This window comes from Neoarius graeffei, chromosome 3, assembly GCF_027579695.1.
Source record: "Neoarius graeffei isolate fNeoGra1 chromosome 3, fNeoGra1.pri, whole genome shotgun sequence".
NCBI lineage: Eukaryota > Metazoa > Chordata > Actinopteri > Siluriformes > Ariidae > Neoarius > Neoarius graeffei.
The window spans coordinates 15,239,404-15,261,469 of record NC_083571.1 but is presented as its reverse complement, the minus strand read 5'-3'; the positions used below and the strand labels follow the sequence as shown (position 1 = coordinate 15,261,469).

At 42.9% G+C, this 22,066-nt stretch overlaps 1 protein-coding gene across 4 annotated transcripts in view; it reads left to right on the top strand.

Moving 5' to 3' along the window:
• tbc1d32 (TBC1 domain family, member 32) overlaps positions 1 to 22,066 on the top strand; it is a 194,471-nt gene that overhangs the window by 153,417 nt on the left and 18,988 nt on the right. For 3 of the 4 annotated variants that reach the window (XM_060916426.1, XM_060916427.1, XM_060916430.1), the window contains 2 exons: positions 1,166 to 1,320; positions 4,483 to 4,623. In XM_060916426.1, the coding sequence (XP_060772409.1) occupies positions 1,166 to 1,320; positions 4,483 to 4,623 (296 nt within the window). The remainder of the gene's footprint in view (positions 1 to 1,165; positions 1,321 to 4,482; positions 4,624 to 22,066) is intronic. The other variant, XM_060916428.1, reaches the window with a different exon arrangement.

The window sequence follows — 22,066 nt, the reverse complement described above, 5'->3', positions numbered from 1 at the left end:
TGGGAAGGCATCATTAATGCTGAATGATATATACATGTTTCAGAGCAATTTGCTGCCATCCAGACAAAATCTTTTTCAGGGAAGGCCTTCTTCCTTTCAACAAGACAATGCCAAACCACTTTCTGCACATATTAAAACTGCATGGCTCCATAGTAAAAGAGTTCAGGTGCTAAACTGGCCTGCCTGCAGTCCAGACCTGTCTCCCATTGAAAACATTTGGCACATTATGAATCACAAAATACAGCAAAGGAGACCCTGAACTGTTGAGCAACTGAAATTGTATATCAGGCAAGAATGGGACAACATTTCTCTTTCAAAACTACAGCAGTTGGTCTCCTCAGCTCCCAAACGTTTACAGAGTGTTGTTAAAAGTAGAGGTGATGCAACACAGTGGTAAACATGCCCCTGTCCCAACTTTTCTGAAACATGTTGCTGACATCAAATTAAAAATGAGCATATATTTTTTTAAATACAATAAAATTTCTAAGTTTCACCATTTGATATGTTGTCTTTGTACTATTTTCAAAGAAATATAGGGTTTCCATGAAAGTATCCTTGCAAATTATCACATTCTGTTTTTATTTCCAGTTTACACACCGTCCCAACTTTTTTGGAATTGGGGTTGTAAGTGTTGTGGGATGATCACAGCAAGAGCTCTTGAGTTCAAATCTACAGTATCAAGGTGAGATTAAACACTGAAGCAATGGTGGGACTTGAGCATAAGCTGTTTTTGAGAAACAGAAAAGTGACAGAAAGTGAGACACAACTGGAGAAGTATAGTTTCAGAATAATTCAGAGAGTGGGGGGAGGCATGGCGTTAAAAATGTGTGATCAATACATAACATCAAATGATAACTTTTACATTCCGACAGTCCATCGAGATCTGCTTGGACCCCTTAATTGCACCCCTTAATTGCTTTTCAGAGTATGTTTAGAATTGACAGTATAGAAATATTTACAGAAAAATAATGAATGTGAGGATCAGGGCCATGTAACTGCTACAATATAGGGGGAAAAGCTACAAAATGAACATGATGTATGAAACCAATGTTGTTCGTAGAGTTGTCTTTGGTAGTCTTTAGCATGTATTATACATTTAGAGGAGTAAGTCATCATGCAGGAATAAGGAGCTGTGATGACTCTTCCTTGACCCTTGCTGCGTGAGCTTATCTGCAGGGTGGTTATCCTGGTCACGACTGGCTCTCCTCCACCATTTTTCTTCTGATGGGTGGCGATGTGGGCCGCTCTCTCACCCTGCTGCTGCGCTTCTCGCGCCTGCTGACTTCAGCCTTCCTCTGGCCACCTCGAATCTACAGATCCGTGAGTCCACTCTGACCAGCTCCCCCATGCTAACATGGCTAACATGAGCAAGAGCATTATTCCTTGTGTCTAGTTTCAGTTCCGCATCAGTCATGCCTTTCCATGTTTCATATCCTCTTCTGTTAATAAGTAGCTCTGCTCTTTCTCAAGCCCTGTGTGTTCTCCATTGTTTTGTTCTTTCTCAAGTTCCTCCTTCATTCACTTTGGGAAAATCAGAAATGGAGTAATTATCCAAAGTCCAGTTTTTCAGTTGCAGTCTGCTGTGTCCCTCTTGTGGTGTGAATTGTAAGGAATAAAACATTTAGAAGTTTGCTGTTATAGAAGAATGAGCAACGATGCAACCGGACACAAAGCGGAATTACTGTTACCATGCCGAAGTGCTTCTTTTTCAATAACAGTACATCTTGAAGTGATTTATTCCTCTTATACCACTACAATTTACCAACTAATATTATTTTTATTTATTAATTTATTAAATCACGACAGGTCATATTTTTATCCATTTATAATTATATGTAATGTTGGGGAACATCTTTAGAACAAATTTGTTCCTCTTATCACTTATATTATAGCAGCTATAGAGGTCTTTCAGTTGACATCACAGATTTTTGTTTCTCATGCAGCGTCCGCCATATTGCCGGGCAAACAAAGAAACAGCTGCGACAGTTAATAGTGAAAATTGAGATGACTGCAGTCAGTACAATCTCTCTGAAATTATTAAAATTTTATTTTATACCAGCAGATTGCATTAGATCCAAAAGCTGAAACATGCAGGAATCACAGATCCATATCATTTACCCACAAATGTATTTATTTATTATTTATTCTGCACACTGCTCTGTGTGTGTGTGTGTGTGTGTGTGTGTGTGTGTGTGTGTGTGTGTGTGTGTGTGTGTCTGTCCGTGTTCACAGCTTCAGATGGGTTAAATGCAGAGGAGGAATTTCACTGTGCTTGAGTGTACATGTGACAAAAATAAAGGCGGCTGCTTCTTAATTTACCCACAAATGTATTTATTCCACTTGAAATGCATTCGACAAACCAGCTACCAGATTTGGGACACGACGGCATCCTGAACTATTTAGTATTTGGGACTTCTAAATACACTGGAGATGCTAAAGGCTTACAAAAGTACAGATGCCTTGCAATATTTTGAGGCAGGTTTTGTGCCAGAATGTTATGGGAAATTCCAGATAAAGAAAAATACCTTATTATGGCAAAGGCAAGCTTAAATGCGGACTTCTAATAGTAATAAACAAGCCAAGGCTGAGATTTAGCATTTTTTATGGTGTTTAGCTGAATCTACATTGTCAGTACATAATAAACATGCTACAAGTCTAGCCAAGCATTAGGTCTAATAAAATATATCACATCCAAAGCCTACACCTAGATCTACATTTTAACGTTGCACAGAGCTTTCACACTAACCTGATATAAAATGTTCTCCACACATACAGGAATGTTTTTATCATCTAGTCTTCCTGTTTAACTGCAGCTCGCCATTTTTCTCATCTTTCTGGATTCACCAGGAAGCAGTGAAAAGTTAAACCAGGCTTATCTCCACGTCTGTTGTTACAAAAGCACTATAGTGCCAAAAGCACTATAGGTCTCTGGCATTGTTCTTTTAGATGTAACTTATACAAATTTATCTGGAGATGTTTACTGAGTTTGGCTTACAATCACTCGCGTACACTTGTGCTAGTCATTGTCCAACACAAAGCTTTGCATGGCAACATGGCCGCAGAAACAAATCTGCAGTTACGATGTCATTACATGAAAGTTCTCCATACCGTAACTGCTGTTCCCTCACCAGCTACTTTTTCCTTTCTCTTGAGGTTAATAAAGTTTACATACAGTTATAGCTGTATCTTTGACTGTTATATAGTGCTGGCACTGGCTCCTTCCAAAAATGCTTCCAAAAATAAAGTCTCCCTGCAGAAAAAAAAATTACAATGTCAATAAGGATATTGTGACAGTTTTTTTTTAATTAGTTTACAAGTGTTGTTTTTACAATAGAAAGGATAATGTATTAGTTAAGTCAAGTCAATTTATTTGTATAGCACTTTTAACAAAACACATTGTCGCAAAGCAGCTTTACAGAAAAATAAAAACTTTAAACATATGAGCTAATTTTATCCCTATTAAATTTATTTATCCCTGATGAGCAAGCCTAAGGTGAAGGTGGCAAGGAAAAACCCCCTCAGACAACATGAGGAAGAAACCTTGAGAGGAACCAGACTCAAAAGGGAACCCATCCTCATCTGGGTGATAACAGCATGATAGCATGATTATAAATAACAGCTTCTATAACTGTGTCCTATGTACAGTAGTCACAAAATACAACTATGTAACCAGGAAATTCACAGGTTGTTAGGTATGCCTATATTAGAAATTACTCATTAATATAAACCTGTTTTGACTTGTATCAGGCATTACTTTCAGAACACCTTCCTTCTGACCAATCGGATTTGAGAATTCAACAGCACTGTGGTATAAAATCTCCACCTTGTAGACGCTGTCATGTTTCTGATTGTATGTAGAACATGGTGAGGCCACACACCCACCCAGTCACTTTTCCCACAAATTTGAAAGATAGTTTTCTCTCCATGCTCGACTCAGCTAATAGCATCTCAGCATGCGTGTTAAACAGCAATGCCCCACTCCATGGAGTTTGTCTACCTGATTGTAACCCTACACTGCTGTGCCACCAGCACGATACGGCATGCAAATCAGAAAGTGTAAAGGACTGAGAGAGGGAATGAGGAGAGAAGGCACAGAGCTCACACCATGATGTGAATCTCTAAATAGGAACACGATCCTCCACACAGTGTGTCCCCCCCCCACCCTCCACACACACACACACACACACACACATATCCTGGTGTCACTGTCAGCAGTGTGAATGTAGAGACAATAATAATGAAATGCGTAGGCTTCTCTCAGAATGCTGCATGAAAAATGGTTATTCTCATACCTCACTCCTGCATAGCCACAGGAGTAATGCTCTGATTATTAACTCTTACACAAGCATAAGGAAGTCGTTTTTATATTCAGTTCAAATTATAAATAAAGTATATATTTTTAAGTTTCAGGATTTGAATACAACTTTGAGTCAGGTTGATCAAAATTTTTTTTTTAAATAATAATAAATTAATTTTCCTCAGGTGCACATGCCAACAGAGATGGCTCAGTCAGGTGTTCCCCCTCTCTACTCCTGCACCGCTCACTACGTAGAGATGCTGCTAAAAGCCGAAGTGCCTCTGGTCTTCTCTGCGTTCAGGATGTCTGGCTTTACTCCCTCACAGGTAGAGTAACCCTCACACATTTCACTCTGACCTCTACAGTGCCATTCAGTGGCTCTCAGGGTCCATGCACATTACCCATGCACTGTTCTGCACTATGAAGACATAGTTTGCCAACGATGTAGTGGAAGAACTCAAGTGGTCTGCACAGAGCTCAACCTCAACCCCACTGAATACCTTTGGGATGAACTGGAACACCGACTGCACCCCAGGCCTCCTCACTAAAGCTCTCCAAATCTCTTCTCACTGAATGAAAACACATCCCTACAGGCACACTCCAAAATCTAGTGGAAACCTTCCCAGAAGAGTGGAGGTTATTATAACAGCAATGTGGAATGGGATGTTCAACAAGCACATATGAGCATGATGGAGTGTGATGTCTCTACAACTGTTCATGGTGCATTGGGATTCAGGCCTCGCTTCAGCTCTATGTAAAGAGAGTGGCTGAAGACAAACAGGAACTCTTCTACCTGAAGAACTTTGACATCAACCTTAATACATTAAGTTCCTGAAACACTCGTGTCTGTCATGATGATTATAAATGTATTTATCACCTCAATAATAATTAACAATGCAATCATGGTGTCATTATCAGCAGTTGGCTCGAACGACATCATCCTTTTTTTCATGTTTACTGAGCGACCTTGAACCTTGTCTTACACTCAACATCTAAAGTCCCTCAAGTCATTCCACACATGAAGGTTTAACCCTCTGGGGTCTGAGAGTATTTCCTGATTCTAATAATTTTGGCATGCTCTGATTTTGTTGTCAATTTCAACAAATCTAAGCAGTCTTTTCAAAGTCATATGACTTTTTTGTATTCAGCACAATTTCAGCTACAATAATATCTATGTAGTATGTATGTCATGATTGTACTTAAAAAAAACAGATAAATGAAGATGTTGTAAAAAACAGTTTTATAATTGTGTTGGAATGTGTGAAAAAAACATGACCTTACCCATTCTATTGAACCGTTTTGGTCACTTGAGGTTCAGTCTTAGGAATGGATCAAGCACAAAAACTTAAAACAATGGAAACCACTCCATTGATTTGGGCAATTAACTGGCCATCAAAAAAATCTATGTCCTATTGTTTTGGGATAAAGGGTTGGCAGTGTGAGGAGTATTCAATGAGAAGGGTAAAAAATTTCCATTAATTCAATGAGAAGAGTGAAAATCCCTCACACTGCCAACTCTTAATCCCATCAGATTAACTCTTAATCCCATCAGGTCAAGTCACAATGGGTAAGGTCATGTTTGTTTGTTTGTTTTTTTTCACACATTCTAACCCTAAAACTGCTTTTTACAACAGCTTCATTTATCTGGTATTTGACTTTATTTTGGAATTTGACTCTATTCAGTGTGTCTTGAAATTAACTCCATACTATTTTACTCAGTTCAGAGCCACAACCAACTCTGTTACACAATTACTCTGTAATTTTGCTCCCACTCCAACTCCAAATTTTACTCTCTAAACTCAAAATCGAGGAAAATTAACTATTTTGAGGAAAATACTTTTAACTCTGGAAAAAATTGCTCAGTCATGTTTCCTGTGTAGGCACTACAGCGCACGCATATCAACCGACCTGCTCATCAGAAATAGAATATTTACACTTACTCGAGTTGATCTTCGGCTGGATCAAGTCAAAGTAAAAAATTTAAAAAGGGCACCGCTCATCAGTGTTCTCAAGATTGAACCAAATCACTGTCCTTAATCATGAATTGGTTCCCTGTCCTGAATCATCTGAAGCACATAAAATCCGTATGCCATCTCGAAACAAGTTTTACCTCCAAATAGCCTAAACTATGTCTGACAGATTTTATCCTGTTTATGGTGGGCGTTCCTGAGAGAAACAATGGAAACCAAAAGAGTGAAAGTGATTATCATTTCATTACCATGGGAATAGTCTTTTATGAATGCATAAGTGCACTCTCAGTGCACCGATTCCGGTCTGACTGAGTAAGGTGACAAATTTTATGTTTCATCTAATTTAGGTAATTCAAAAAATATAATATTTGGCAGTGGGCACATAGGAAAATGTAAAGTATAAAGCTTGTCAGTATGCTTGTCTTGCTTGTATGATGAAAAACTCATGAAGATATTTATCTCAATACATGACCTACTCATTTTAAACCTGCCAAGCTTCGTCGGTGAAGCTCTCAACCCCAAAGGGTTAAATTCAAACCAAAATTTTGCTATAAATTAGATTTTTCTTCTGTTCATCTCAGGTATCTTAAAGACTGACTTGATTTCTGCCATCAGAGTGGAAATGTTGTGCTTTATGCCGCTCTCTGAGTCTGAGTGCGCTTCAGTCAGTACACGTCCATGCAGTGATGAACCATTACTACTCGAGCTGGGACTTCAGCTCAGCCAAAACTTAGTCAGACACACCAAAAAAGCAACAGGGCAAAGGATGTTGCAAGGGATTAGTGGCAGGCTGCCAGGCCACTCCGTTGTGTGTAGCTATCGATGTTGATTTTAAAAGTAACTCAGTAAATTACACAGGGAAATTAGTACTTAAATTTGAGTGAAAAATACTGTAGCAAGTGTGCAGCTTGGAAGAAGAGTCTGGAGACAGTTAGCCTGTGCTATTTGCTCTCGATAACACTTCCTTGACTGCTTTATTAACATTTGCTAACACATCCGATGAACAACTTGCTAGTGTTGACCTTCGAGAAGTCCTAGGGTGATACATTTTTGGTCCCTCCCACTATAAATCAAAATATGATGGGTTAATTCATCTGTCACTTCCTACATAAATATACTCTGCCATGGCCTTCTGTCCCGGCAATGAAGTCCTAACCAATGAGTGAGCAGCTCTAAACTCTTCTCAGCCTAGAGACAACAAACAAAAAATCTCATTGGATAACTCTATTTTAATGTTTTCAGGACAGTTACCCTTTCATTTCTGAAGCCAATATGACAGAAAATGAGGCCAAATTAGAATGAGAAGAGAATAATTATAATGAAATGATGGAAGAAATCAAATATAACATTTGAAATGCTGATATGTTTAAGTATTCTCTGAAGGCCTAGAAGGCCCTGACAGTTCCCCTCTGTATCCATGTTCTTGACACTCAGGATGGCTTCTTCAGTTGCAAATTACACGGTCAGTTAAATACAGTGGCATTACCATGTGTTAGCTATGAAATGCATTTTTATGTCTGGAAGACTGACTATAAATATTAAAATGCCCTGGGCTTACTGACAGGCTTTCTAGCAACAAGCAAGCAAGCTCTGAATCAGAATAAAAGTTGCAAAATCTAAAAGAAAGTGACTTGAAATTGAGTATCACCTCTATTAGAGAAGGGCAGCTGTACTTGCTCGTGTCTGCTTGAGATTCCAGACAAAGCCAGAGAGGGGTGTATATTCAATGAGGAGCTTCTGAGTGCTGGAGAAGCTCAAAAACATACAGCAAACAATGTCTAATACAAAATGTCACTCTAAGAGACGGATTAGATTTTGATTTCAGACTACATTAATGCCATCCAGTTATTCTGCTCTGTGTACGATGTACTTAAATTTATTGTTGCAGTGTTTACTGTGAATAGATATGGATGGGATGGATATAAAAATTGCCTTGATTTAATATGACCTTGCTGTCGGTTCAGCTTCAGAATCACAGTCTGAAAGTGAACGTTTAGAATGACGATCCCCCGATCCACGATGGGGGGATGTGATGAAATTGATTTACTGTTACCACCCTGAAGTTGATCATTTTCCTCTAATAGCATATCCCAAGGTGTTTTATTCCTCTTAAATCATAGCAATTTGCCAAACGATTGCAATTGATAACATGATTTTTATCAGTTTATAGTTACTACATATTCAATGTTTTGGGACAAGGCATGTGTAACGCAGCTGTGACAAACCAAACGCTCGCGGATGTAAAATGAAAACAAGGCTTTAATGAGAGAAGGACAATCCGAAATCAGTGTACAAAAGCCAGGCCAGGTCAAAACCGAGAAATCCAAAACAGTAACGGGCTAGACAAATTGTGGTCAAAAAACAGGCAATAGTCGAAAAACCGGGAGTCAAGAGATACGGGTAATCAGAACACAAGGGCTAGGCAAATGGTAGTCAGAAAAACAAGCAATAATCAAGAAACCAGGAATCAAGAGAGACGGGCAATCAAAACACAAGGGCTAGGCAAAATGGGGAAAAAACGGAAGGCAAAAAGGGTCATACACAAACAATCGATATAATAATGCTCAGTAGGCTTACGAGAAGTGAAGACAATACTGCACAAAAAGGACAAGACAGACGAAGGGGTATAAATACAGACACAAACAAAAGGTACAGGTGATGGTGATTAGAATTCAGGTGAACCACTTCTACGAAGTGTTTCCGGATTGGTTGATGGAGTACATGTGATATTAGCTGATGAGTGAGGGGGATTATGGGAAATGGAGTCCTGAGGGTTGAGGCAGATGGAGGGTGAGCCCAGAAGCGTGACAGTAACCCCCCCCCAAGGAGGACGAGGGACGAGGCGACCATGATGACTGCCACCCACGCTGCCGGGAACACTCCTAAGCGAGCCATCAGAACTGCTGCGATGCTGGACAGAGGGCTGTCACCGCGGACAACCTCTGGAACCACCATTGCGCAGACTGCCAGGAGGGCTGGACACACGCTGCCTGGGACGGCCCCTAGGCCAAGGCGCGGGCTTCCCTGGATGATGCTGATGGAACTCCTCCACCAACCCCGGATCCAGGACATCTTGTGCAGGAACCCAGCTACGCTCCTCAGGCCCATAGCCCTCCCAGTCTACTAGGTACTGCAGAGTCCCTCCTCTCCTTCTGGAGTCCAGCAACCGGCAGACAGCATACATCGGGGTGCCTTCCATGTACACCGGAGGTGGGAGCGTGACATCGGGTGTGGCCTCGTCCAACGGACCTGAGACAGCAGGTTTCAGGAGAGATACATGAAACAAGTTGGAAACACGGTAACGCACAGGCAGATCTAATTTGTAAGTAACCTCATTGATTCTCTCGAGAATCTTAAACGGACCAATGTACTTGGGCAATAATTTTTTACTTTCCTCAGGAAACCTGAAGTCCCGGGTCAACAGCCACACTCGGTCTCCAGGGAGGTAGATAGGTGTGTCACCTCTGTGGCGATCCGCTAGCCTCTTGTATCGGCGGAGGATGTTCTCGATCCGCTGGTGCGTCTGTTCCCAGACCTGCTCACTCTGTTGCATCCAATTGTCAATGTCAGGGTTGTTAGAGGGTGTGGCAGACCATGGCATTAAGAGGGGTTGATAACCCAGCATACATTGGAACGGCGTTAAACCCATAGCAGAGCTAATTAATGAATTTTGCGCCATTTCTGCCCAGGGCAAATATTTTGACCAGTCAGCTTGATTATCATGACAATAAATTCTCAAAAACTTTCCTAGTTGACTCTTTCACATTGCCCATTTGACTGAGGATGGTAACCGGAGGTGAGACTGACGTTAACTCCCAGTCTCTCAAAGAATGCTGACCACACATGAGAAGTGAATTGAGGCCCCCGATCTGATACTATATCCTCAGGAACACCAACTATATGGAACACATAGTTGAAAAGGGTTTCCTCTGTCTGAAAGGCTGTAGGTAGGCTAGCGAAGGGAATAAATCTAGCTCCTCATGAGAACCTATCAGCAATCGTCGGAATGACCGTGTAGGTCTGTGAGGGGGGCAAATCAGTGACAAAGTCTACAGCTACATGTGACCATGGACAAGAAGGGACAGGCAAGGGCATGAGTTTACCGGCAGGGAGAGTTTGGGGTATTTTTCATTTGGAACAGGTGGTACATGAGGAGACAAACCTATGGATATCTGATAGCATGTTCTCCCACCAATATCTGCCAGACAATAACTGGTGAGTACGTGTCTCCCCTGGGTGGCCAGAAGTTAAAGAGGATTGAGCCGACGTAATTAATTTGTCCCTGCATTGAATAGGCACATACTTCCTTCCCATGGGGCAAGATTCAAGGGCAGGAGTGACAGTTAATTCCTGATCTATTTCCTCGTCTATCTCCCATCTAATGGGGGCGACCATAACTGACGGGGGTAGTACATTGACAACCTCAGTAGAGGACTCGGGACTGGGATATATACGTGAAAGGGCGTCTGCCTTAGTATTACGGGAACCGGAACGATAAGTAATGGAAAGTTAAATTGTGAGAAAAATAAGGACCACCGAGCCTGACGGGGGTTGAGCTGTTTAGCTGACCATAAACATTCAAGGTTTTTGTGATCCATTAAAATGAGGAATGGATGTGTAGCTCCCTCTAGCCAATGGCACCATTCTTCAAAAGCTAGTTTCATGGCCAGCAATTCTCTATCTTCTATACCATAATTGCGTTCGGCAAGGGTCAATTTATGGTGTCAGGACAGAACGAACATGTCGAAAATGAATTTCGAGATTGGGGGAATAGATCAGAATATCGTCAATGTAGGCAATAACATAATGACCAAGCATATCCCTTAGAACAGGGGTGTCCAAACTGATCCGTAAAGGGCCGTGTGGCTGCAGGTTTTCATTCCAGCCATGCAGCAGCACACCTGATTTGGCTTATTCAATCAACTGACACACCCACCCTTTAATCAAGGGTGGGTGTGGCTGCAAGTATTTGACTGTGTGAAGACAGTTCAGTTGATTGAATGAGCCAAGTCAGGTGTGCTGCTGCATGGCTGGAATGAAAACCTGCAGCCACACGGCCCTTTATGGATCAGTTTGGACACCCCTGCCTTAGAACATCATTTATGAACGCTTGGAATACAGATGGAGCATTACGCAATCCAAAGGGCATTACTAAGTATTCATAGTGCCCCCTTGTGGTAAGGAATGCAGTTTTCCACTCATCACCTTCCTTTATGCAGACTAAATTATATGTGCTTCTTAAGTCAAGTTTTGTGAAAATGGATGCTCCACAAAGTTGCTCTAGCACTACAGGGACCAAAGGCAAAGGGTAAGAATAGGGTTTGTTGATTTGATTAAGGCCACAATAATCAATGCAGGGCCTAAGCCCCCCCATCCTTCTTTTTAACAAAAAAGAACCCTGCAGCTGCAGGAGATGTAGAAGGATGGATGAAACCCTTTTCTAAAGCCTCCTGAATATACAGTGAGAGGAAAATGTTTGTACACCCTTTGGAATTTTTTACATTTCTGTCTAAATTGGTCATAAAACTTCGCCTGAACTCTCCAGCAATCTTAAGAATGAACAAACAGTGTCTGCTTGAACTAAAACCACTCAAACAATTATGTTATCATATTTTTATTGGCCATAAGATGGAAATATTGACAGGATAGGGAGGCATAAGTAAGTACACCCTTAGCTAAGGCTCATCCAAGAGCTAATTAGACTAATTAGATAATTAAACAATTTGACTCAGGTGTGAGCCAACCTGATGTCCAATCACTGAGGTGTGTCGTAAGCTACCCACCCCACTGGAAAACCAGTTAAAAGGTGTGTTTTGATGAGAAGCATGTTCTGTGCATCATGCCTCACTCAAAGGAGCTGTCTGAAGACTTAAGACACAAAATAATTGATTTGTATAAAGCTAAAAAGGGTTACAAAACCATCTCTAAGACCCTTGGTGTTCATGTGTCTACAATTAGAAAAATTGTGTATAAATGGAGACAATTTGGAATGGTTGTTACTCTGCCAAGGAGTGGCCGCCCTGCGAAGATCACTCCAAAGGCACTGCAAGTCATCATCAATGAGGTAAAAAAGAATCCAAGAGTGTCCGCTGAAGACTTGAGGAAATCACTGAAACATGCAGACATCTCTGTGGACACATCTACTATAAGAAAGACACTGAACAAGAATGGGATTCATGGGAGAAGGCCACGGAGGAAGCCATTGCTGTCCAGAAAGAACATTTCTGCTCGTTTGGAGTTCGTGAAAAAGCATTTGGATGCTCCTCAGTGCCACTGGAAAAACATATTGTGGTCTGATGAAACCAAAGTTGAATTGTTTGGGGGGAACACACCACATCATGTGTGGAGGAAAGTCGGTACAGCACACCATCAGCAAAACCTCATCCCCACTGTCAAGTATGGCGGCGGTAGCATCATGGTGTGGGGGTGCTTTGCTGCCTCTGGGCCTGGACAACTGGCTATAATCAATGGGAAAATGAATTCTCAAGTATATCAAGATATTTTGCAGAAAAACCTGAGGCAATCTGTCAAAAAGTTGAAACTCAAGAGAGGATGGGTCCTGCAACAGGACAATGACAATGAATGGTTTCAGAAGAACAAAATTCACGTTCTGGAATGGCCCAGTCAAAGCCCCGACCTCAATCCAATCGAGATGTTGTGGCATGACCTCAAGAAAGCCATCCATTCCAGGCATCCCAGGAATCTTGCTGAATTGCAACAGTTTTGCAAAGAGGAATGGTGCAAGATTTCTCCTGATCATTGTGCCCGTCTAGTCTGCAACTACAGGAAACGTCTGGTTGAAGTTATTGCAGCCAGAGGAGGGTCAACCAGCTACTAAATCAAAGGGTGTACTTACTTATGCCTCCCTATCCTGTGAATAATTCCATCTTATGGTCAATAAAAATATGATAAAATGCAAATGTTTGGGTGGTTTTAGTTCAAGCAGACACTGTTTGTTCATTCTTAAGATTGCTGGAGAGTTCAGATGATGTTTTATGACCAATTTAGGCAGAAATGTAAAAAATTCCAAAGGGTGTACAAACATTTTCCTCCTACTGTACTTCTCCATAGCATTCTCCTCTGCTTGAGTGAGTGAATAAATTCTAGATTTAGGTGGAATAGCATCATCTATCAACTCAATGGAACAGTTATATTCTCTGTGAGGAGGAGGTTTAGTAGCACTTTTCTTATTAAACGCTTCTAGCAGATCGCTGTATTCGGGGTGAACAGAGACTGTGACATTAGCATTGCGGCTTTCAATAGTAGTTGACGATACCACAACTGTGGGGAATGCTAGACAAGTGTCATAACAGTAAGTAGACCAAAAAAGTATTTCTTTATCAGACCAAGATATCACTGGGTTATGTTTTCTAAGCCAGGGCAAACCTAAAATGATAGCATACTCAGAAGAATTTAATACAAAGAAATGGATCTCCTCTGAATATAGAGCACTGACAGTCATACTGATAGGTTTTGTGACCCGGTTAACAAGTCCCTCTCCAACAGGATCCCTATCAACAGCAGTCAGTCTCAGCAGTGTTTCCAGTGGCTCCACAGGAATCTGGAGTTGCTCCATCAGCTTGACATGAATAAAGTCCCCTTCAGCTCCAGAATCAATTAACACTGAAAATACAGAGATAGAATGCGGGCAGTTAACTGTCATAGGTAGGAGAAAGGACTTTGAGACCAACCCCCTAGTGGGTGTACTCACCACATTAGCGCGTGGAATCCCGGGGTTGGCGCCGGAGTTTTGTGTCAATGGATTTGACAGTCACGTAGAATGTGACCAGCAGTTCCGCAATAAAGACACAAACCATCATGGAGACATCGGTGCCTTTCTTCCGCAGACAAATGAAATTTGTCACACTGCATAGGTTCCGGGGGCTCTGGATCCTCATGAGTCCGGGTCTCTCTTGCTGTTGAGGATTTGAGAAACACCATGTCACCAGTGTAAAGGTGTAGAGGGCTGCCAGGAAAGCTCATCAGTCAGGACCCAGTGTGACATCCAACTGCAGGTATCGAGATGATTATCTGTCATGACTGATGGGATACTCCAGGATATATCGTTACATGCCTATTTGGAACATTCATGAAATGAGTTAGTTCCTATGATTACTTAAATTATAGCAGCTATAGTTGTATAGTCATTTCCTCACAAACATCAAGTTTTTCATAACTGAGAGAGAGAGTGAGAGAAAATGTATCTGGTCACATTACTGAGAAACCCCAAAGTGCTCTGTTCTGAAAACTTTAAAGTGCCACTTTGACCTTTACAAAGTGCTGACACTGGAGACTCCTTTCAAAATTGATAAAGATATGTCTGAACAGAAAACTTCAGCTTATGAATGTTTTAAAAACCTGTTTATGTGGAACATTCACTCCATGAGTCCCTGTTTAAGCTGCTAGTATAGAAACCACAGGATTCAGCAGTGCCCCCAGTATTGTGAATTGTTTTGCTCTTTATTACAGCAATGCTATCATGCCTCATGCTAACATTCAGATCTCTCTCTCTCTCTGTGCACTCACTCACACTCTCTCTCTCTGTGCCCCCACTTTCTTTCTTTCTGCCCCCTCTCTCTCTCTCGCATGCTGGGAGCTGGGTGTATGAGGCGTGTCACAGGTGGAGGTGTTTGAGGGAGTTTGGTGGAGAGAGTGAATTGTTTTTTCTTTCTTTTTTTTCTTCTTGCTTTCATTTCTTCCTTTTTTGCATGTGTGATCAGGTAAGTCTTTTTTTTTTTTTTGTTTATTGCTGTGTGTTGAGTGCTAAGTAGGGAAAAGTTTGTGGATTGTTTCGGGAGGAATGGCATCCCTCGAGACGCCTCTTCCGTCCATCTGTCACAGTGTGCGGATAGCACCGCTGGATCCCGGTGTGATGGCGGAGTAGGTTTTGCTGGCTGTTGGTAAGAAAATAGGATATGAGAATGTATTCTATGCTTCTCGAATGAACAGGGCGGTGGTGGTGTTTCTCAAGGAGGAGAAACATGTTAGTGACTTAGGCCCAATCCCAATTCTAATTTCTACCCCTACCCCTCCCCCTTCCCCTCCCCCTTCCCCTTGGCCCTTCCCCTTGAAACTGAGCTACAAGGGATAGGGCTTGAAATTCAACCCCTACGTATTGGGATAGCCCTTCAACGATCGCATACGTCATCGCGTACCTCCGTCAGCGTTTACGTTAGCAAAACGCGACCAAATGCATCAGTCAGAGCCAGAGGCAGAACCAGAAATCTCTGCTGGCAGGGTGTGATTTGTTAACTAACACCACTGAATGGGATATCTTTGGCGCTTCGTGCACCACATCCGACAGAATGAGGTGTCAGAACACTCATGTAAACAATAAACGCGAGAATAACAGAACAAAACGTACGCAGTCAAGCAACCGAAAACAATACTCACTCCCAAAGCTTTTTAGCAGCAGCTTGGATTTCAGAAATCGCTGCTCATTCTCAGCTCGAAAGCGAATCAAGCGGCGTGTTTCCTCTGGATAACAACTTAAAACACGTAAATAATGGAGAAAATACATTTATGACAATTTTTCGCCGCGGGAACCGCCATCTTTCTGAAATCCGCATGAAATCTCGCTGAAATCCGCATGGCATTGTGGGAAATCACTCAAACCCCTTCGTTCGGAGTCAGCTCCAGGAAAATCTCCGTTTGGAGGGGTACAGAAGCCCTACCCCTTCCCCTACCCCTCCGCGTTAATTGGGATTGGGATACCCCTACCCCTTCACGTGAACGCGCAAAATGGAGGGGAAGGGCCAAGGGGTATGTCCAAGGGGTGAAATGGGATTCGGCCTTTATCGTGAGTGGTGTAATCATCACTGATCTATTTACCCAAGTCTCCCCATTAGCAGTTCCCTCTACCCATGTAACAGTGTCAGGTCACATGGTGTGGTGTAGTGATGTCGGCCATAAACGATACTCATGCCCTCATAAACAACAGGAGGTTAACGCTGTTGATAGTGCGGTGGGCCGCGATAAGGATGTTGGAGGGGAGCGGATGGTGGAGCCCGCTGCTGCCGCCGGGGAGGTGGAGGCCTCCGCGGGTACTGGTGGGCACGCTGCTGCCGCTGAGGAGACGAATACCTCTGTGAGCACCGGCGAGTCTGTTGTTGTCACCGGGGAGGCAAATACCTCCGTGGGTACTGGTGGGCGTGTTACTGCCACTGAGGAGGCGAATACCTCCATGAATACTGGCGAACCTGCTGAACTTGGGCAGGTGGTTGCACCTGTAGGTGTAGCAACAAGTGTGTGTCACACAGAGGATGATAATGGTTTAAACAGTCAGTGTGGAGGAGAGGTGGAGAACATGGACTATGAAACGGAGTCAGAGTGTGGGTCTATTGGTGAAAGCTTACAGCAGAATGATTTATACTCATTAGAAGAAATCGATGACTTTTTAAATCATTCTTTCAGAAAAACTGTAAAAAAAAAATTAAGGATTATTTCAGTGACAGACAAATTTGTTAGATCAGTTATGGCATGGCGAAAACGTGTTGGACTTGATGCAAAGAAACGTTACCGTCTTAACAAACACATCACAGCTTTAAGGAAGATGGCAAAGGAAAGAACCAGCAAAAGGATGAAACTATCTAAATGATTTTATGATCATTCATCACCAGGTGTGTTTCCCCTCTCTACTGTCTCCTCCTGTTTCTATCTTTCTCTTCTTTTCTGAATCCATGCATACACTCAGGGTAGCTTCCTTAAATATAAACGGTGGCAGGGTTAGACAAAAGAGAGCTCTAGTTGCTGAAGTAATCCAACAAAAACAAATAGACTTTTTTTTTTTGCAGGAAACCCACAGTGACAAGGAAAATGAGATGGACTGGGGCCTGTGGTGGGAGGGTTTATACACACTCAGCCATGGTACTAACTGCTGTGGGGGGGGGGGGGGGGGTGGAAGTACGGTAGAGGGAATTATTTTCTGTTTCGTCAACATATATGTACCAAATGAAAGACAAGAAAGAATTGCTCTTTTCAGCCGACTGAAAGATGAATTAGACCTGTTCAGTGACGAGTACCTCATCTTGGGTGGGGACTGGAACTGCACCACAGACTTCACTCTGGACAGAACTAGTGAGGAACCATATTTTCATTCATCTACTGTTTTAGGCAGGATAATTTCACATTTAGATTTGGTGGATTCTTGGAGAATCAAACACCCAACAGTTAGACAGTACACACGGGTTAATGACAACAGGGTAAATGCAGCAAGGTTAGATCACTTTTACATCTCACAGTCACTCAGGTCCAGGTTAGTTAGCAGTTCCATCATTCCGGTTGGTTTCACAGATCATCACCTTACCAGCTTAGAGTTAATTACCTCCTCTGGACAAAAAAAATCAAATCTGATTGGCACTTTAACGACAGGCTGCTGAAAGACAACATTTTCTGCAGCAATTTTGAACAGTTCTGGTTAAGGTGGAGATCTGAGAAAGCCAACTTCATATCTCTGAAGCAGTGGTGGGGGGTTGGAAAGTCTCAGATATGATTTTTTTTTTTTTTGTCAGCAATACACATCCTTCTCTACAACACAGCTCAAAATGTCCATTCAGCACTTAGAGAATAGTATCCATGACATTTGAGAGTGGCTTACACCTGAAACCAACTTCTGCTACCAGAAATTCACTGAATGATAAAAAGATGGCACTTAGAACTTTTTTGGAGGAGAGGGTAAAGGGAGCTCTGGTTAGATCACGTTTCCAGAACATTAAGGACATGGACGCTTCAAGCTCCTTCTTCTTCAATCTGGAGAGGAATACTAGGAGGAGGAAAATGATGACATTTCTGAAGCTCCCCAATGGGACAGTAACAACAGACCCCAAAGAAGTGAGGAACTGCGCCGTGGATTTCTACACCAACTTATTTTCAGCAGACCGCTGCAGTCCAGAGTGTGCTGCTGAGCTGCTTGAGGGGCTTCCACAGCTGAACCCACATGAGAAAGCTGATCTGGATTGAGAGCTCAGTCTGGAGGAACTAACTACAGCTGTTGGTCAGATGGCTTCAGGACGAGCACCAGGACTGGATGGGCTTACCGCCGATTTTTTTAAGCAGTTCTAGGGAACCTACATGAGGTGCTACTAGAATGTTTTAATAGAGGGTCGCTGCCTTCGTCTTGTCGAAGGGTAGTTCCCTCCCTTTTATGAAAAAAAGGGGGATTTGGCACTTTTAAAGAACTGGAGACCAGTGGCTCTTTTATGCGCTGACTATAAAATACTCTTCAGAGCACTGGCTAACAGACTGAGGCTACGTTTACATTAGACCGTATCTGTCTCGTTTTCTTCGCGGATGCACTGTCCATTTACATTAAACCACCTGGAAAAGCCGGGAAACGGGAATCCGCCAGCGTCCACGTATTCAATCTAGATCGTATCTGGTCCAGTGCTGTGTAAACATTGAGATACGCGAATACGCTGTGCTGAGCTCTAGCTGGCGTCCTCATTGGACAACGTCACTGTGACATCCACCTTCCTGATTCGCTGGCGTTGGTCATGTGACGCGACTGCTGAAAAACGGCGCGGACTTCCGCCTTGTATCACCTTTCATAAAAGAGCATAAAAGTATGAAAATACTGCAAATACTGATGCAAATACTGCCCATTGTGTAGTTATGATTGTCTTTAGGCTTGCCATCCTTCCACTTGCAAGTAGTAAGTGATATGCGCTGGGATCACACACACAGCGGCTCAGTCCCGAATCACAGCTTGTGCACTTCACTCGCGCGCTGTGTGAGCTGCGCAGGGCCGGAGTGCGCACCCTCCAGAGGGCACTCGCTGTTCAGGGCGGAGTGATTTGGAGCGCAGGATGCCTGCGGAGCCGAGCGTATCCGTGTATTGGTGTTGCTGTGTGCACGGCTAACGGTTTTAGTGTAAATGCGAATCGTTTTAAGAACGTTAATCTGATGATCCGCTGATTCGACGTAATGTAAACATAGCCTGAGAGACCACTTGGACATAATTGTGCACACGGACCAGACATATTACATTCCAGGGAGAACTATATTGAACAATCTGTTTTTGATTCGGGATTTAATTGATGTTTGTAATGGTTATGATTTGAACCTTGGTATAATTTCTTTGGACCAGGAAAAAGCTTTTGATAGGGTGGATCACAATTATTTATTTTCTACACTGCGTGCATTTGGGTTTAGTGATTCTTTTATGTCATGGGTGGATTCATTGTATGGTGGGGCAGAGTGCTTAGTTAAAGTGGGGGGTGGGTTGAGTCAGCCTTTTCCTGTTAGGAGGGGGATTAGACAGGGCTGTCCCATCTTAGGGCCACTATACAGTCTGGCCATCGAGCCCCTACTGGGCAGGGTGAGGAATCACCTTCATGGTTTCCTACTACCAGGGTCATGGCATGCTTCTGCTTTTAGAGTCTCTGCATATGCTGATGATGTAAATGTTTTTGTAAGAGACCAGAGAGACATAGAAGCCTTGAAAGATCATTTGAGGCTATATGAGAGAGCATCCTCAGCCAACGTGAACTGGAGTAAGAGTGAGGCTTTTCAGATGGGCGAGTGGGAAGAGGGAATATTGCCGGCTTTGCCTGGAGATCTACAGTGGAGAAGTAGGGGGTTAAAGGTCTTGGGGGTGTACTTGGACACAGAAGTTTATCAACAGCAGAACTGGGAGGGTGTGAGGGAGAAGGTGTGTGCAAGGTTGTCTAAATGGAAATGGTTGCTACCCCAGCTGTCATATAGGGGTCAAGTTTTGGTTGTCAATAACTTGGTCGCTTCGACACTGGCACAGACTGACTGTTCTCTCCCCACCTAGAGGTCTGATTGAGGACATCCAGCGAACCATTGTGAACTTTTTCTGGTCAGGACAACATTGGGTACAGGCTTCAGCATTGTACCTGCCAGTGGAGGACGGAGGACAAGGCCTCATAGACATCTCTGCTCGGGTGATGGCTTTCAGGCTGCAGACTGCCCAGAGACTGTTGTATCAGGTTGGTGTGAGGTGGCTGGAAACAGCCAGCGCTCTCCTGCAGAAAGCTGGGCTACAGTAAGCAGCTGTTCTTGCTGAGGCAGGAGGAAGCTGACCTGACTGGACTTACCCCTTTCTAATCTTCGGTTTTAGTGTTGGAGAGTACTGAAGGAAACCAGAGATCCTACTCCTGCAGCGGGCCTTTGGCTGTTGGAGGAGCCTTTGTTCTTCAACAGTCTCATTAGAGCAGAGGTCCTGACATCAGCCAGTCTGAGCTCTTCTCTCAGAGAGGCTGGATGTGTAAAGCTTGGCCACCTGCTGATGCCCGTGGAGGCCCTGGAGCAGACCAAAACATCAGACCGAGGCTGCTGTCCAGAGTGGTGGAGGAGGTGTTAGGGTCGTTACCAGATGGTCTGAAGGCCTTTATCACGGAGGATGCTTCCCTTCCTGATCACTGGGATGAAGCTGCTGAGTACGTCTTTCCTCACCTGGATATTAGTGCCAATATCGCTGAATGGCAAGAGGGAGAAAATCATCTCCTTTCCTTCAGAACACCATAGCTGGGAAAGTTTGAAGGTTTAGGGAAGAAAGCGCTTCCCTAAACTCAAGTTTCCATCAATGAAGAGTTACATCAACAAAACTGTCTTCATGTTAAAACTGTTAATATTATAGTCATGCTGTCTGTTGTTGTCCAAATGAGGATGGGTTCCCTTTTGAATCTGGTTCCTCTCGACGTTTCTTCCTCATGTCGTCTGAGGGAGATTTTCCTTGCCACCGTCGCCACAGGCTTGCTCATTGGGGATAGATTAGGGATAAAATTAGCTCATGTTTTAAGTCGTTCAAATTCTGTAAAGCTGCTTTGTGACAATGTTTATTGTTAAAAGCGCTATACAAATAAACTTGACTTGACTATTACACGTATGTGAAAGTATGGAACTTTCAGTCACTTCGGGACATAAAAGCGTCAAGGTGGGCTGAGTTTTTAGGCCCAGGCTCATCCCCGAAAGGCTGCTGGCGGTCCCTGTATAAACGGCCCGTTGAAAAACTGGCAGCTGACTTCCAATGGAGGGTCGTGCACAGGGCAATAGCCACAAACAGACACATAGCACACCTGGATCCTGATCACGGGGAGGGTTGTTTTTTCTGTTCACAGCCAGAGACTTTAGCACATTTATTTGTTCAGTGTTCATGTTTAGTTGCACTTTTTGATCTGTTGAGGGTACTGGTTCAGGGTTTGGGGGAGCACTTTTCTTTTCAGTTGTTTGTTTATGGTCCAGAGTATTCAGCAAAGAAAGGGAAGATTCACTCACTGATTAATTTTTTTTGTTTGCCACTGCAAAGCTGTCTATTTGATTGAGTTGTAAGAACGGGTGTCAGGATGTGGGCTCTGTGGACGCTGAGCAGATCTGCAGAGGACTTCTTTGAGCACGGATCAGAGTGGAACACGCTTTTTATACTTTGGTGGATGATTTATGACTTTCAGTCACCTGTGGGAGGTGTACTGTGTACTCTCAGAATCGAGGGAAAGTTGCTGCTCTCATTTTGATTTTTCTTTTCTTTTTTTCCTTTTTTTGTTTTTTTTGTTTTTCTACATGAGCAATGATAAAAGTTAACTGATACCTTTTGTTTTTACTTTTTGTTTAATAAAGGTTTTCTTAAGCCAAGTCTCTCTCTCTCTCTGTCTGTGTGCCCTCTCTCTCTCTCTCTCTCTCTCTCTCTCTCTCTCTCTCTCTCTCTCTCTGTGCCCCCACTCTCTCCCTTTATTTGTTTCTCTCTGTCTGTGTGCCCCCTCCCCTCTCTCTCTGCCCCACTTTTTCTTTCTTTCTTTCTTTCTTTCTTTCTTTCTTTCTTTCTTTCTTTCTTTCTTTGTGC